The sequence below is a fragment of the Cuculus canorus genome, chromosome 3 (assembly GCF_017976375.1).
Source record: "Cuculus canorus isolate bCucCan1 chromosome 3, bCucCan1.pri, whole genome shotgun sequence".
Lineage (NCBI taxonomy): Eukaryota > Metazoa > Chordata > Aves > Cuculiformes > Cuculidae > Cuculus > Cuculus canorus.
In genome coordinates this window covers 48,050,645-48,066,008 of record NC_071403.1, presented here as the reverse complement: position 1 = coordinate 48,066,008, position 15,364 = coordinate 48,050,645, and the positions used below count along the sequence as shown (strand labels likewise).

Below are 15,364 nucleotides of genomic sequence, written 5' to 3'. Positions count from 1 at the left end.
TAAGCGCTAACCTGTAGTTGATATGACTGTAAAATTATACCATATCCTGAAGGCAAATACCTTGCTGCTTTTACTTAAAACTGAGCACAGGAGGATGATCTTCTTAAACTTCTGTTCATTAAATCCTTCTGTAGTCGTACTTCTTAGCCTTGCAGCTTTCTTCCTCTCTCATGAAGAGTTGTAAACACTTTTTATTAACAAGAGTTTGTATTGCCAATGTTTTGCTTCTCCTTGTTTGCCTTGAATATTTTTTACATTAACCTTGTCACAAATTTGTGATTGAATACTGGAGCATGTTACCTATACTCTATAAATTTAAACCAGAACTGCAGTCATCACCTCTAAGTAGTCCGTTATTCTTCATATCTATCAATTGCATTTATATTTGCTCTGCATTTTAAGCCAGAGTTTCCAATTTTTCTCAGCATCAGTAGTTTTTCATTTCTCAGTGAAGACAAATCTTAATTATGCTGCCAACGTTGTGAAAGCCAAGTAAAGATGGCAGGCAGAGCTTCTTTTTACAATCATTGTTTTCTCAGTTTGCAGGCATCTGGAGTCCTGGAAGTGAACCTTAAGATATTGTGTTATATCTTCATTAATACTTTTTCAGCCATGCCATTTTGTAAGGAAGAAGAAACAGCTCTAGATTTAAGAGAATTTATAGTTTGGATTTCATAACAGCATTAAAAACTTCTTCTTAGTATGTGTCTGTGTGTTTTGCCAGGGTTGACTGTTTTCTCTTGCCTTAACGTCTAAGCAGAGAGCTCAGAAGCTGTAAGGTTGTTATCTTTAACTTCTATTTACATATTTGTGTTCTGCTGAGGAGAATAATCCCTTGCTTTTTAATACATTGTTATGTGGCATATAACATAAATGTCACATTCCTTTCTGTTTTATGACTGAGGAAAATGAGGCCCAGTTTATTAATTCATAACAATCATGTAAACCCTTTAATACTTCTTCATTAGAGTTGATTTCAATTTAACACTGTAGCAATGCTTTTCATATCCAGGTAGCCTTTTCTGTCCATTTCTGGTTTACTTAGGTAGGTAGTTAGCTTCACAATGATTGGTAAGGTATTTCTTGAAGAAGCAGAGCCTTTCAGTTTACCAAGAAAGTTCAAAGACAAAAATTGGAGAGGAGTGACTTGTAGGTTAAAAATATCAAGTCAGTTTTTAGTAAGGAATATGTGTGTGCATGTGCTTTTATAGATGGGGAGGTGTATGCGTATGTTTTTGTTTGTCTGCATTTATCTGAATATATCTATCAAATAGATGTGTCTACCTGTACCTAAATATTGCTTCATGGCTAGAAACTGAGCTTTACATGAGTATAATTTGTTGATTGCTACTGTGTCAGCATAGAAAAGAATGTGTACATATGGAATTCATCTTCCGAAAATATGTCATGATTTTATTGTGTTTTTCTGCAGCAATAGGGTACAAAAGTACCCTAAGACTATGCTCTTTAAAAGGCATATTGTATTTTTTGTGTGTTATTTGCTAATGTGTTGTATTAGGTACCCATTAAATGAAGTGTTTATCAGAACATAAGAACTTATTCAGAAGTACAAATATAAAAATAAGCACTGTTCAAATGCAATGTCAACTTATTTTGGGATTACAGCTGTATTGCATTGACTAAAGGTACCAAAGTGTTTAGTTCTTGGTATTAACAATACCCATTGAATCAAAGTATTTCTGAAGCCTTATCCTAAGGAAGTTCAGTAAGTTCACCTTGAATAGCCCCATTGGAATTTGAAACAGATTTATGGCAGAAACATGTGGTCCAAACAGCTGTCACGCAAAACCATTTTAAAAAATCCTGAAAGTCTGATGAACTCAGAAATCTGTTGTGCATGTTGTTTTGGCTTTTGTTTAATGAAGATAATACTAAATACATCCTTCAAGGAAAAGCTCTGCTGAAGGTCTTTAACATAAAGCCATAGCTAAAATAAACTGGTGTGCTGAGACAGATGTGCCTTTTTAACAGAGGGCTTAAAGACTTCAAATTTATAGCTCGCCTTTCCTGTGGAATTACAAATAGTTTGATATCATACGTCAATGGCTGCATAAAAGTCACAGAAAACAAACCAGGACATTCGGACAAGGATCAGAGAGTGAGTCAGCATGAGCATCTGTCTTATGTTATAGCCTTGGATTGATTAAAAAATTTTAAATTCTGCCAGTGTAATCTCTCCAAGGCAGAGTTAGGAAATGCCAGTTTTTTTCTGACAATTCTTTTTCTGTTAGCTGGTGTACTGAGATGGAAAGGGAGAGTCCAGGCTGCCTCAGAACAAGCAGAGTGGAGTGTTCCTTCTGCCACTTTCCAGCACTGGGGCATTTCCCCTGTGTTGAGGACACTCATTTCTGACTCCTCTGGCCTTTTCCTGTCTCACTCTTGAGTTTATCTTTCAGGGAAAGGGAATGGTTTAGTAAAAATAAGAAGGACCCTGTAGTGGAAGGGGTAAACAGACCATTCAGGTAACATCTACCAATTTTTATACCATGTGGTTTACAGAGAATTCCTGCAAGATTGAATTGATTATTAAAGAAAAAAACCAACCAGCTCCAAACCCAAAAGAAGTAGAAGCAAGTTTTACAAGACTGTCAGAATTTTAACATTTGAAAAATGGTTTATGTGAATGATTTTTCTGTTTTTAATGGTTCTGTGTGCCATTGTCAACTCTAAATGGAAAAATAGGAGGTCTGGAATGGCGAATATTTTGAGTGAAGCAATAAAAGGAAGTGAGAGGGTTTAAATATTTCATATACCATAATAGATGAATGAGATGATAGTAGACATAAGTCAGGGGTGTGATCATGACAGATACGAATAAAACAACATCAGACCTTCCAGTTTTGAATAGAAGAGTCACTAGGGGGGGAACCAACCTTATTTTGAAATAATAAAATACAATTGAGTTGGTACTGCTCCATGTGCATAAATACATGCGTATTAGTCTGGCTGCATAATTTATCACAATGATGCTGTTAGTTTAACAGGAGCTCACCTCAGCCATGCTTCAATTTTTTTAAAAGCTGTAAGTTTTCATTAAAGTACTCCTTTTTTTCTGTTCTAGTTTTTCCTTTCTAAATAAGAGTTTCTCTGTGGCTAAGTTGCAAATGCCAATTAAATCATGAGTTTTAATGTAGTATTCGGAGAGCTTTTTTCAAATAAACAACATTTTATTAATTGTTTTCCATTTTTTTTTCTTCTGCCTCTCATTTCAGAACGGTTTGATCACCACTGTCCCTGGGTAGGCAACTGTGTGGGGAAAAGAAACTACAGATTTTTTTATATGTTTATTTTATCTCTGTCCTTTCTGACAGTCTTTATATTTGCATTCGTTATCACCCACGTCATCCTTCGTAAGTATGCTGGTGAAATCAGATTACGTATGTAGCCATTTGCTTGAGTTTTTTATTTTTAAGTTAATCTTTTGATCATTCAGGGTTTATTTATTTGTTTATTTATTTGCCTTTTCTCTGAAGCTTCACAGTCCCCAGTGAGTCCCATTCTGGTCTATAGTAGACCCTGCTCATTGTAGTCATTGATCTAGCACTGGCTTTATATTAATGCAGGGTTAATTTTCTTAGGGTTTTTTGTCCTTTTCTGGATGATTTATTGGAAAAGCAGCACACATACTGTGTGTCTAAGAATTCACATAGTATCGTTTTCCAAAAGAACTTCTGTGTGCTTTTTTAACTGTAAGCATGAGTCACTTGCCATCCAAACACACACATAAATTACTAAGAAATAAATTGGAGCTATTTTACACTCTTTGTTGTTTGCTATTTAGTGTTACATCTTTCCCCTATTTTTAACGCAAGTTACTTCATTTGCATGGACATTCTGAGAATAACCAATTCATAGGGAAGTGAATCAGATAAGTTATAGGAAGACTAATATTTCTCAGTTTGAGACTGATTTTCATTTGTATTCTGGGTTGGGTTTGAGGAGGGTATTTTCAAGACTGTCTTGGGTACTGTCTTTCTTTTTATTCCCACACACCTAATAAATTTTGTTAGCTCCTACATGACGATGTTTTAATTTATGGTGATAGGTTATATGACTTGTCTTTAAAGATCTCTTGTATATTGTGGGGGTTTTTTAACCTACTATCACTAGGAAGATTGAGTCTTGTCTCTTCACCAATTGTATAGGATATTGCCTTGAACAGTATTTCTTTAGTGATTTTGGAAATGTGATCTTTTTATTTCTTTGTACTCTGTATTACAATGGAAACCCAATAGAAGTAATAATTTCTGTTTATTACACATTTATAAGGCTAACTTGATAATAGAGATATTTAGAGACTGTTTTATGGGGGAAAAAAAAATGCCAGATTGTGCTCCATCTCCTAAATTGCTTATACTGCCCAGGGAAAATTTGTATTGTAAAGAGCAGAAGTCCTGCTGTTATTTGTGCTTCACAAAAGGATAAGAGCACCGAGTGGCTCTCCCATAGCCCAGAAATCTAGCACATAGGCTAGAACCAGGAGCACCTAATTTTGAGGGAGTCTGGATCAACAGGTTGTTCTCACTTGCAGATACAGCATTTCTAATACCAGTTGAAAGAGCAGAGGAGAGATGTATGTGTTGCTTAAAAAAAGGAAAAGTAGTTGTTGGAAAGAGGACACTTTCCATTAATACTTAAAACCTTGACATTTATTTGGGCATGCATGAGCATATGCGTACACGCATTTTACATTTAAGAAGAAAGCATGGGGGTTTTTTCCTGTCATCTTACTTTGCTAGAATTCAGTAGTTGTAAACATTGCCAGTCTGACAGTGTAAAGCTACTTTTGAAGCTGGCCTGCCTGTGTTTAGCAGAGACTGCAGTGCTTTTTATCTTTAGTTTTCAGCGTATGAATTACCAGTATTCTGCCAGTATTTCGTGTTCTGTATCTTAAGTAGATTTATCCAGTGGATTTTTGTCTTTCCAGTGTCCATATCTAATTCTGAGTATGAATTAGACAAAGATCAGAGAAATTAATTATGCCTTTGCATGGTTGAAAAGCACTTCAGCATTGTGTAGGTGTGACTGTTAATATACAGGGAATGTTATATGCTGATTTATCTAAGTATATCAGCTGTAAAATAGTCTTGCTATGTTTATCTACCTTGGATGAGACAGGAAAAACCTCTTTAGTTGTAAAAATTGATTGGTCCTCAAAGGCAATGGAAGCAGGTATGAACTGTGATTAGTTCCTCAGTGTTTATTTGCTGTGCTTAAGCTTCAAGCCCTGCTTTCAAATCTATCTACTGTAGTCTTGGCTGTGTCCAAAAAAAAGAGTTCTTTACAAATAAGTTTTTTTAATCATACCTATCTCTGTGTGGCAACCATGCTTCTAGAAGTCCTCATATCTACCTTTTTAATAGTTGCCACTCAGCCATTTCCGTTCTGTTTTACAGCCCTGCAGTTCTTCAGCTGATGCTAACCAGTAAGCAGGGTTCTTGGTTACTTAAACTGAACCTTTGCACTTAGCATAGACCACTCTGTGTTAGCATATCTGAATAAAGTCTGGGTTTTTAGTCCTGGCTCTGTGATCTTCCTGCAGTGTTTCAAAGTCATGTGTATGTATTTCCCTAAGTCCTGCTAACTTAGTCAAATCCTGTTCTTAGCTTTTTTGAAGACAGTCCTAACAGGATTGCCTTCAGAAACTCTTTAGATAGCATGTGTTAGACAGGATGCCTTCTGACACTGTTCTTTTAGGAATCCTAACAGGGATTTTCCTTCTGTGACCTCAGTGATTACATAGGAAACATATTTTCTTTTTTTTTTTTTTATTCTCTTTATGTAGACAAATTTTTGAAATTTGTATTTTTTTTTAATACATCTTGCAAACTGACTTTTTTATAATTCTGGTGGGCTTAAGTGATGATGAGATATGAGATACATATTAACTTCTGTGTTTATGTGTCTTTTGAGGAATTCATTGGAAATTTGCACTTTCCAGAATTAAGAATATGTGCATATATTACTGAAGATGATAAAATGTATTTGTAAAGCAGATGCTTTAAAGGTATTGTCTTGCAAGATTTTCTTCCATCTCCCCAAGCTCAACACGTTTTCAGTAGTAGTGTCTGGCTTCACTGTTACTTGGCTCCATTTGAGGCATTTGTATTTCAGCTGTTTATTGCAGTGAGGAACCTTCCCCTTCTGATGTATTGGGAATCACTTGGAACAGTGTGACCAGCGTTAAGGAATAGAGGTCACACCTACCTGCTGCCATTGCCATTAAGGATCCTAGAAGTAGTAGGAAGATAGGGAATTTCCATTAGTCTTGTGCCTTGAGGCTAAGAACCAGTTACCAGGGTCTGAAAGGGCTCAGAAGTACAAGGTAAGTAATTTTCCCTTTATAATGACAAACAGTAAAATTAACCAGGCAGGCCTAGCAATATATGCATGTATACATACACACATATCTTTCTTTTTTATTTTAAAGACAGGGTTCTTCTCTCTTCATACAAATCTTCAGATGAATTTAGAGAAGGACTGGTTTGTGCTGTGGGAAAGGCTTTCGACTTGATGCATTTAAATCATTTAAGTTGTATGTAAAATGCTAACTATATGCCTTTAGCTCTGTGACGTTGAGTCAGTTTCTATAAACTAATTCTCTTGTTGCAATCAGCAAATTGTCGAATTACCCTTTTTGATTAATATCTTGTGCTTGTGGAACCCAGGTGGATGTTCTAGTTGACTGGATCATGCTGCTTTTGAGCTCTTTTCAGCTAGCAGATAATCTCTTATTTGCCCAGAGGCAACAAACACTTATTAGATAAACCTTCTGTACAGGTGCAGTAGGAGCAGAATTACAGTCTAGAGAACTTTGGCTGCCTCCAGAACAAAGGAGAAAAAGTTGAGAATCTGCTTTATAGAATAAATTTTCTGAGGAAAAAAGTTGTTTTGAAAAATAGTATTTCAAAACAAAAAAGTAGCTTATAATTTTTTGTTTCCATATTAGGTCCGAAAAGAACAGGGATAATCAGAAATCTTGTTCATGGGAAAGTATGCGTGCATTGGTTTGGTATGACTGAGAAAATATCCTGCAGATGTTAGACCTGATAACCTTTTTTTTTTCTCATGTCGTTGCTGCTGAACAACATAGTCTCAGATTTGTATTAGTAAATCTATTCTATGATTATTTGGTTTATGATTAATTGTGTTAACTATGGTAAAAACAGCCTGTAGTCCAGTTTCTTACTCAGCTGGTAATTTTGGGTTCTATTTCTACAGGTTCTCAACAAACAGGGTTCCTCAATGCCCTGAAGGACAGTCCTGCAAGATATCCTTTCATTTAAAATTGTAGATTTTGTTGCAAAATAACATTCGAGATATGGTTTTGCTTGTTTTCTTGCTACTGTTGGATATGTGCATTTAAGACTTCATCAATTAATAATTTCATCACTTCCTGCACAGTAGGATTTCTCCCACATGTTGGAGCTAGGAAGGAGACTACAGCTGAGGTGTTTATTATTCTTCATCTTTTGAAGAGTGGTACTCTTGACAAAGGTCTCTAGTTTTCAAGTGTGATGGAAAAATGCTCCATATGTTTGTGACGGAACTTATAAATGTATCTCATGCTATACCTATGCTGTGATTTCATGTAAAATATTCAATAATTCTCCTGCTTTTACAACAGAAAGTATCCAAAATGGCTGATGGAGAAAGTAGATTGTGAAACAACTGAAACCATAAGCTATCCCTGAAGAGTTCAGTTCCTGAAAGTATTCTTACATTGATGTACTGTTTCTAGAGAAGTTAATTTCAACTTCTGTTGAGTTACGTAAAAGTATATACATGCATACAAAGGGACTACTACTGTTGTTCAGCCTGGAGAAGAGGTGACTTTGGGGAGACCTCATTGTGATCTTTGGATACATAAAGGGGATTCATAGGAAAGACATAGACTTTTTACTAGGGCCTGTAGTGACAGGAGAAGGGGCAGTGGTTTAAACTGAAAACGAATAGGTTTAGGTTGGCTATAACAAAGTTTTTACAATCACAGTGATGGGGCAATTTAAGAGGTTGCCCAGAGAAGCTGTGGATGCTTCAGCCCTGGAAGTGTTCAAGGTCAGGTTGGATGGGGCTTTTATCAACCTGATCTAGTAAAAGATGTCCCCGCCCATGGCAGGGGGTTTGGGCTAGATGATCTTTGGAGGTCTCTTTCAACCCAAGCCATTCTGTGGTTCTTTTCTGTAAATACTCCATGTTCTTTTTGCCACTTCATAGGAGCTTTCTCTGTATTTTCTACTTGATGAGAAGGGAAAAGTCTTCTGTCTGAATGGAACTAACATAATGGAAATATGGAAAGCTGACTTTATTTCTGTTGAATTTCTTCCTTACATTTCTGTACAGAATGTAAGCTTCCCACTTCTTATGTATAAGTTTTGAGTGGTTTATGTCTGAATAAGCAGTTTGCACCTCTCACAAAGACACTATAAAAAGAATTCTTTCCCATACTCATGCTGAGGAGCCTTTTGTCTGTTGTACCTCACGTGGTTTGCTCTTTTCCATGGAAGAATAGGAAGAAAGATCTCTTGTCATTCGTAGTTGTACCTTACAAGAAACCTCTCCTTCCATGTAGTTTTTCCAAGTGTCAGATTCTCCAAATTCTGCGCGTAATTTTTTGTGTATATGTGGTCATCAGGTAGAGTCACTGAGCTGTAAACTCCCTGTTTAAATAAAGCCACAGTTCAGATTTTTTTTTTTTGCTAATAATTTTAAAGCACAAATGATCTGTTCTAAATAATACAAGAGTAGCTTCCAATTCAAACAATGACAATCACTTTTTAAAAAAGGTAATTGTTTCAAACTATTTTCAAACTGAGAATAGCTTTCAATTGTCCTTAAATCAAAAGGTAATTGATTATGCATTTGAGGATCCTTGTAAAGGAACAACAAGCTGCTTGTTCGTAATTTGTATTTAGCGATGTGCTGCTTTGAAAGGCTCGGTAGTTCATCTTGTGGAAACGGCTAGTTTGACAGTGATATGGCGGACAATTTAATAGCTTGGTTACAATTCCTAACAGTAATCCAAATAGTATTGGGGATGCTGATTTGGAGCAAGGCAGTCAGTTCAGGCACAGAGAACATTGCCATTTCTATCTTGCTAATAACCCTGTGTGAGATACCAAGGGAGTGTCATACCTTATTATGCTAGTAAGTTGTACTTTCTGTTGAGAATATGCTGGGATATGCTATTTAATTTTTAATTAATGAACTCATGTTTAATTAATGGAGTCATGCTAAAGTAACATAAGCCATGCCAGCTGTTCTAGACATCTTTTGGATCTTGATGTGGAGAACTGAAAGAAGTCTCTTTCTTGGGGAAAGACATACCTTTCAGTGTGAGACTGAAAGAAGTCTTGAACTGAAGGGAATTCCCTTTTTTGTCAGTAGGAATTACTGTGTGGAGAGGGAAGCTCACTTTTCAGGATCCTCTCAAGTCTAACCGTGGTGAGGAACATCCTGTTAGTGGTGTACTCAGTCAAATGATGAGGTTGCAGGGAGCCCTTCTCCCTCTCATATGCCCCTTTCCTGACCTGGTGATTCTTCCCCTTAGTCTTGATGTGTAGTTTCTACCTAACAGTGCTCATCTACAGCCTTCCTTATAATTTCTACCTTCTCAAAGCCCAGTTAGGTGGGCTTGTATTGTGTGTAATGTTTTGGGGCTGTTTCCTTCTTTAACACCTTTCTGAGCCCTCTGCTAACAACAGTCTACTTCCTCACGCATTCTCCCTCATTGTCCTTGCTTTAGCTGTGGCTCTGGCACAGTCAGCAGAGACTGAGTTCCTGTCTTGTGTAGGCTTGACTCCACACAGGTTGAGGAGGTCATCCTGCTGCTCTTGGAGCAGAATTGCTCAGAAAGCAAATGGCTCTTTTTTGGCATTTAAACCACTCTGAGTGAAGTAGGCTCTAGGGGAAGTTATACAGACAGTTCAGGTATTTCCTATTTCATTAGGTGAGAGCAGACTTTCCATACAAAACTCTTCACTGTTATATAATGTTAGGATTATTTATAGCTAATATTTATGTCCATCCATGCATTTTCCAGTCTGTCTGCATCATGGTGAAAAGCTGTCATATTTCTCTTCTATTGATAGGCTCAGAAATAAGGATGGCTTTGTATGTTTTAAGGCTGTGTCCTTGTTCTGAAATATTTTGAGTTGATGTTGTCTTGGAAACTGACTTTGCTAAAGGTTGGCATACGGTTAATATACAGATTATTTTTATCCTGTTCTTTTCCCGTTGTATTGTTCCTACTTATTTATTACATCTATTTTTCTGCTGTTGATTCATGTTCCCTAAAAAAAATTGCTATTGAAGTGTTATAGAAAATAAGTCTTAAAGTAGGTGTATTCTGAGTTCATGGCTATTGTGTGTAAATAAAAATATATGTAACTGAAAAACTGCGGCAAGAAGCCTTCTGTAGAAAATTGCTCTTTATGCTTGATTATATAAAGTTTAGCAGCAACTTTGTTGTCTCATTGCTGAGATGATTACTCCTTTAGAGTAAAAGGAATAATGTAGACAGTACCAAGTACGCAGCACCGAGTGCTGACTGACTTTCTGAATATAGCTGTCTGAATTTTTAAAGTCTGGTTACTTCTTTATGGCATTTGGGTTATGCAGTTTATAAGGAGTGAAATCACAGGTAGTTTGAAAGTGAAAAAAGAAAAAGAGTGAAAGATGCAAGCTTAAAAATAGATAACCTAGTAGTGCAGTCTGTTATTTAACTTTTGTACTATGCTGAGTAGTGTAATTCTGTGCTTTTTGTCTGCGATGTTGCAGTTTGGGAAAATTAGAATGAGATAAAGGTTGGTCTTGCAATTCAAAACTCAGTTCATTTAGTTCAAAACAAATCAGGATTGAAGCTGTTTATTGGTTCAGTAATGACATATAGATCACTGATTGCTGGATAACTATATATTTAGGGTCAATATCAGTAATAAAAAAGATAAATGTATTGGACACTTAAGAAATATTAATAAGCACCTACAGATGTCTCAACACCATTCTGTAACTAAACTAATACAAGTGTTATGACTTTAATAGAGTGAACATGGAAATTTGAATTTTAGCAATTAAGATTAAACCCACTCATCAATAGTTTCTGGCCTTTTTTAAGCTGCAAGCCCTTAAATATTTGCTGTTGTAGATGCTGTTCAGTGGCCTGTATACTAAAGCCTACTAACAATAGGCTGGCTTTTCTGAGTTTAATTTTTGCTAACCTCTTTGAAGTACCCTGAAGATCTCAATGGACTTGCGGACTGTAAGTTGACTGCGCTGAATTTTGTGATTGTAACTACTTGTTATTTGAGATATATATATATTTTTTTTTCCCATTTGCATATATTTCCTTGACTTTTAATTACTGTGCTGGAAGCTGTGGTGTGTTTTTTCTCAGTATGGTCCATTGTTGGCCTCTCAGGTTTTCACACATATTTGATCAGCTCCAATCAAACAACAAACGAAGATGTAAGTTCATAGTATATTTCTACATATATACTTTTCTAAATAACAGTGAGGAGCAGGTGATCAATTTTATGCAGTTTTTCTCTGTTATTCTTGGAGAAGTCATACCTGCCTGCATAGCCTTGTGAATACCTCAGTAGTGAAGAAGGAACAAGTAACCTGGTGATGCTTGATTCAAAATATCCGAAGGGATCTTTTGGACACTATTTGTTGTGGTTTGAAGACGTGCTGGTTACTTAATGTGTCCACTATGATTTACACCCACAGGACCTAAATCTTGAAATATGAAAATATAGAATAGAAGAGACAAAGAAATACAAGTCTATTTTATAAAATAGGAAATCACTAAATATTCTTCAGTATTTCTTTCGCTGGGAGTCCTAATATCCTTTGACTCAAAAATTGCAAAGTATGTTGAATTCTCCAAACAAAACTTTCAATCTTTATTTTATTTTTCCTTTGAAATTTCTTTGCCAGTCTGAGGTCTAAAACCTCTGGCAAGGAGTATGTAATTAATTTAAAGGTCAACTTTCTCATTTATGCAGTTGTCCTATTTTGCTCTTAGGTTTCTATTTTTTTGGTATGAAATTATATTTAACTGTATGTGGAAGCTTCATGTGTCTCCCCTAATAAAAAGAAGAAATAAAATATGAACAAAAGGACTAAATAAAAATATCTAGGTAGCTAATGGATTGGAAAGCTTGTTGGAATTCAGCAAGTAATCTAACAAACCACTGCAAGTTCAATATTATTTTATGGTAATTTACCAATGTACCTTTTTTGTCCCTCTAGATGGATCAAGTGTGATTCCACTATCCAACTTCCCTCAAATAAATATCTCTCTTGGATTGTTGAAAGTCAGATAGCAGGGAATTGCAGAGTGTAATGTGTCTGAATTTCAAATGAACTGCTCGATAATTTCATTAAAAGCATTATTTCCAGTTGAATACAGTAGGATGTTTTACTCAGGCTTTCAGGTACCTCACAAACAAAAAAAGCAAGACTGGCTAAAAGAAAATGTAATATGGGCTAAAAGGTACTAATGACTTCAGTTACTTCATAATGTTTTAGAGCAGTTTGTGGGCATTAGGAAAGATATCGTTGTGTACTGGTCTAGTACGGCTTTAGAACTTACCCAAGAGTATGGGAAAAGTGCTCTATTGCTGACAATAACTGTGTGTTGCAATTGAGCCTCGTCTGTAGAATGTACCATAATATTTGTAAAATTAAGCTTGTGTCATTATGTTTAGATGCTGAAATTCCTATCGTGGTGGGGTGGATTGACCCTGGCTGGATGCCAGGTGCCCACCAAAGCCACTCTATCACGCCCCTGCTCAGCTGGAGAGGGGAGGGAATGTACTACTAAATGCTCTTGGGTTGAGATGGGGACAGAGAGAGATCACTCAGCAATTACTGTCACAGGCAAAACAGACTTGACTCAGGAAAATTAGTTTATTACCAATCAAATCAGAGTAGAATAATGAGAAAATAAAAACTAAATTTTAAAACATTTTCTCCCCATCCCTCTTTGCTTCCCAGGCTCAATGTCACTCCTAATTTTCTTTTCCTCTTCCCCTGCAATGGCACAGGGGAATGGGAAATGGGGGTTGGGGGTCAGTTCGTCACCTGCTATCTCTATGCTCCTTCCTTCTCAGGGGGAGGACTCCTCACTCTGTTCCCCCAGCATGGGTTCCCTTCCCGTGGGAGACAGTCCTCCATGAACTTCTCCAACATGAGTCCTTCCCATGGCCTGCAGTTCTTCATGAACTGCTCCAGTCTGGGTCCCTTCCACAGGGTGCAGTTCTCCAGGAACAGACTGCTCCAGCGTGGGTCCCTTCTACAGGGTCGCAAGTCCTGCCAGTGAGCCTGCTCCAGCATGGACTTCTTTCTGCAGGGGTTCACAGGTCCTGCTATGAACCTGCTTCAGTGTGGGCCCTCCACAGGGTCACAGGGCATTCACCTGCTCCAGCATGCGGTCCTCCACAGCCTGCAGCTGGATGTCTGCTCCACTATTACCTCTACAGGCTGCAGAGGGACCATCTGCCTCACCATGGTCTTCACCATGGGCTGCAGAGGAATCTCTGTTCCAACAGCTGAAGTACCTTCTTCCCCTCCTTCTTCACTCACCTTGGTGTCTGCAGAGTTGTTTCTCTCACGTATTCTCACACCTCTCCTCTGGCTGCTGCTGAGCAGGTTTTTTTCCCCACTTCTTAAACATGTTATCCCAGAGGCACTACCATCATCAGGGGTGGGCTTGGCTTTGGCCAGTGGTGGATCCATCAAACACAGGGAGACCTTCCAGCAGCTTCTCACAGGAGCCACCCTTGTAGCGCTCCCACAGTGTCCTGTTCCCCCCCCCCCCCGCTCCCTGCTACCAGAACGTTGCTATGTGAACCCAGTACGTCTGATTATAATGGTCCTTTGAGAATTTGAGTTGTCTAAATCTATTGAGATAAAGCACATGCTTGCTTGTAAGGTTTTAGACTTCACACCTCCTTAGCAGGCCAAAGTTCTAAGCTGTCTGGAAAGCATGATCATGGATTTTCTTCTCTGTCTCTGATATAAGTAGCAATGCTGCTTTGGTAACCCTTAATTTGTCTCAGCCATTTTCTATACCATATTATATGTGATCTGTCTTGTTCATATCTCTTCAGATTAAAGGATCGTGGTCAAATAAAAGAGGTAAAGAGAATTATAATCCATACAGTTATGGCAACATCTTTACTAATTGCTGTGCTGCACTCTGTGGGCCCCTCTCCCCAAGGTAAGAGTATCAGAAGTATTGTTAATATAAATAAAGACGTGGTTATTGATTAAAAAATTATTCTCTTTGATTGCCTGAGTTTACTTAACAGAAATAAGGTTCTGGTTTACGGCCCATTAGAAGTTTTAATTAAGTTTTTTTCAGTAGTAAAGAGATAAGTTGGTAGATTGTGGTTAAATTAAGTTAGTGGTCAGATACTGTGAAATATATTTAAGGTTGACATCTGAAATGATAGCCTTGTTTATGTGTTTTTTGAACCTTTGCTACTGCAGTCAATAGCTTACAGCAATAAAAAAATTCCTGGTAGTTAACTCTTGCGTGATGGGCAGTTTGAAAAAACTCTTACATGTCTAACAGATGTGACGTGAGTTTAGGAACCTTTATTTTACAACTAGTTTGATAACTGTTCACTTTTGTCTTTCCATTCTGAACTGTTTTGTTAAATAGACAGTAATTTTTATTTGTGTTATTGTTAACTTATATACATTAAGCTGAATTTGGTGGTGTAACGCCAAAGCAGCTCCTGAGAATGCGTAATGGATTCATTTTTGCTACATACGTTTTCACTTTTAAATCCAAAATATTTGTATATTCATGGTTGACGATGACTTTTCAGCTTGAATTAAAGATAAGACAGAGCTGAAACTAGAGAAATAAAACTGGCATCAGGAAAGACATTATTATTTTCTTATTCCGGTGCTCATTGGTTAGATAATTCTTGTGCTACGTGTACAGTAGAAGCCCAGTTCCTCAGTAAAGAGTGCTGACATCTTGCAGCTTATTTTTGTGGTGTACTTATCAATGGAAGCTGGTTTGCTTTATCTGGAGTTATATAGTTATTAATCTGAACTGCTGAGAAGGAAAAAAGTAAATGACTTTATAGTCCAGTGGCTAAGGTCTTTCATTGGAAGTGGGATTTATATCTTTACTGTTATGAATAACAGAAATGGTTTTTCTGTAAGCTGTTGAATATTAATTCTTAGGTTTGACTCTAAATGGAAATCTTTATTAAGACTACATAATGTTTCTGATCATTTGGAATAGCAGCTTAGGCTGATACAAGTAGCAGCACACAATAAACCGGACTATCATTGACTCCTCTGTTTTAACAGTTTG

The 15,364-nt window shown here is 37.0% G+C and overlaps 1 protein-coding gene across 5 annotated transcripts in view; it reads left to right on the top strand.

The window, feature by feature from the left end:
- The window catches only part of ZDHHC14 (zinc finger DHHC-type palmitoyltransferase 14), a 106,610-nt gene that overhangs the window by 77,031 nt on the left and 14,215 nt on the right, over positions 1–15,364 (top strand). For 4 of the 5 annotated variants that reach the window (XM_054061600.1, XM_054061601.1, XM_009570354.2 and 1 more), the window contains exons 4-7: positions 3,234–3,371; positions 7,243–7,291; positions 11,385–11,487; positions 14,139–14,248. In XM_054061600.1, coding sequence (XP_053917575.1) covers positions 3,234–3,371; positions 7,243–7,291; positions 11,385–11,487; positions 14,139–14,248 — 400 coding nt within the window. The remainder of the gene's footprint in view (positions 1–3,233; positions 3,372–7,242; positions 7,292–11,384; positions 11,488–14,138; positions 14,249–15,364) is intronic. The other variant, XM_054061602.1, reaches the window with a different exon arrangement.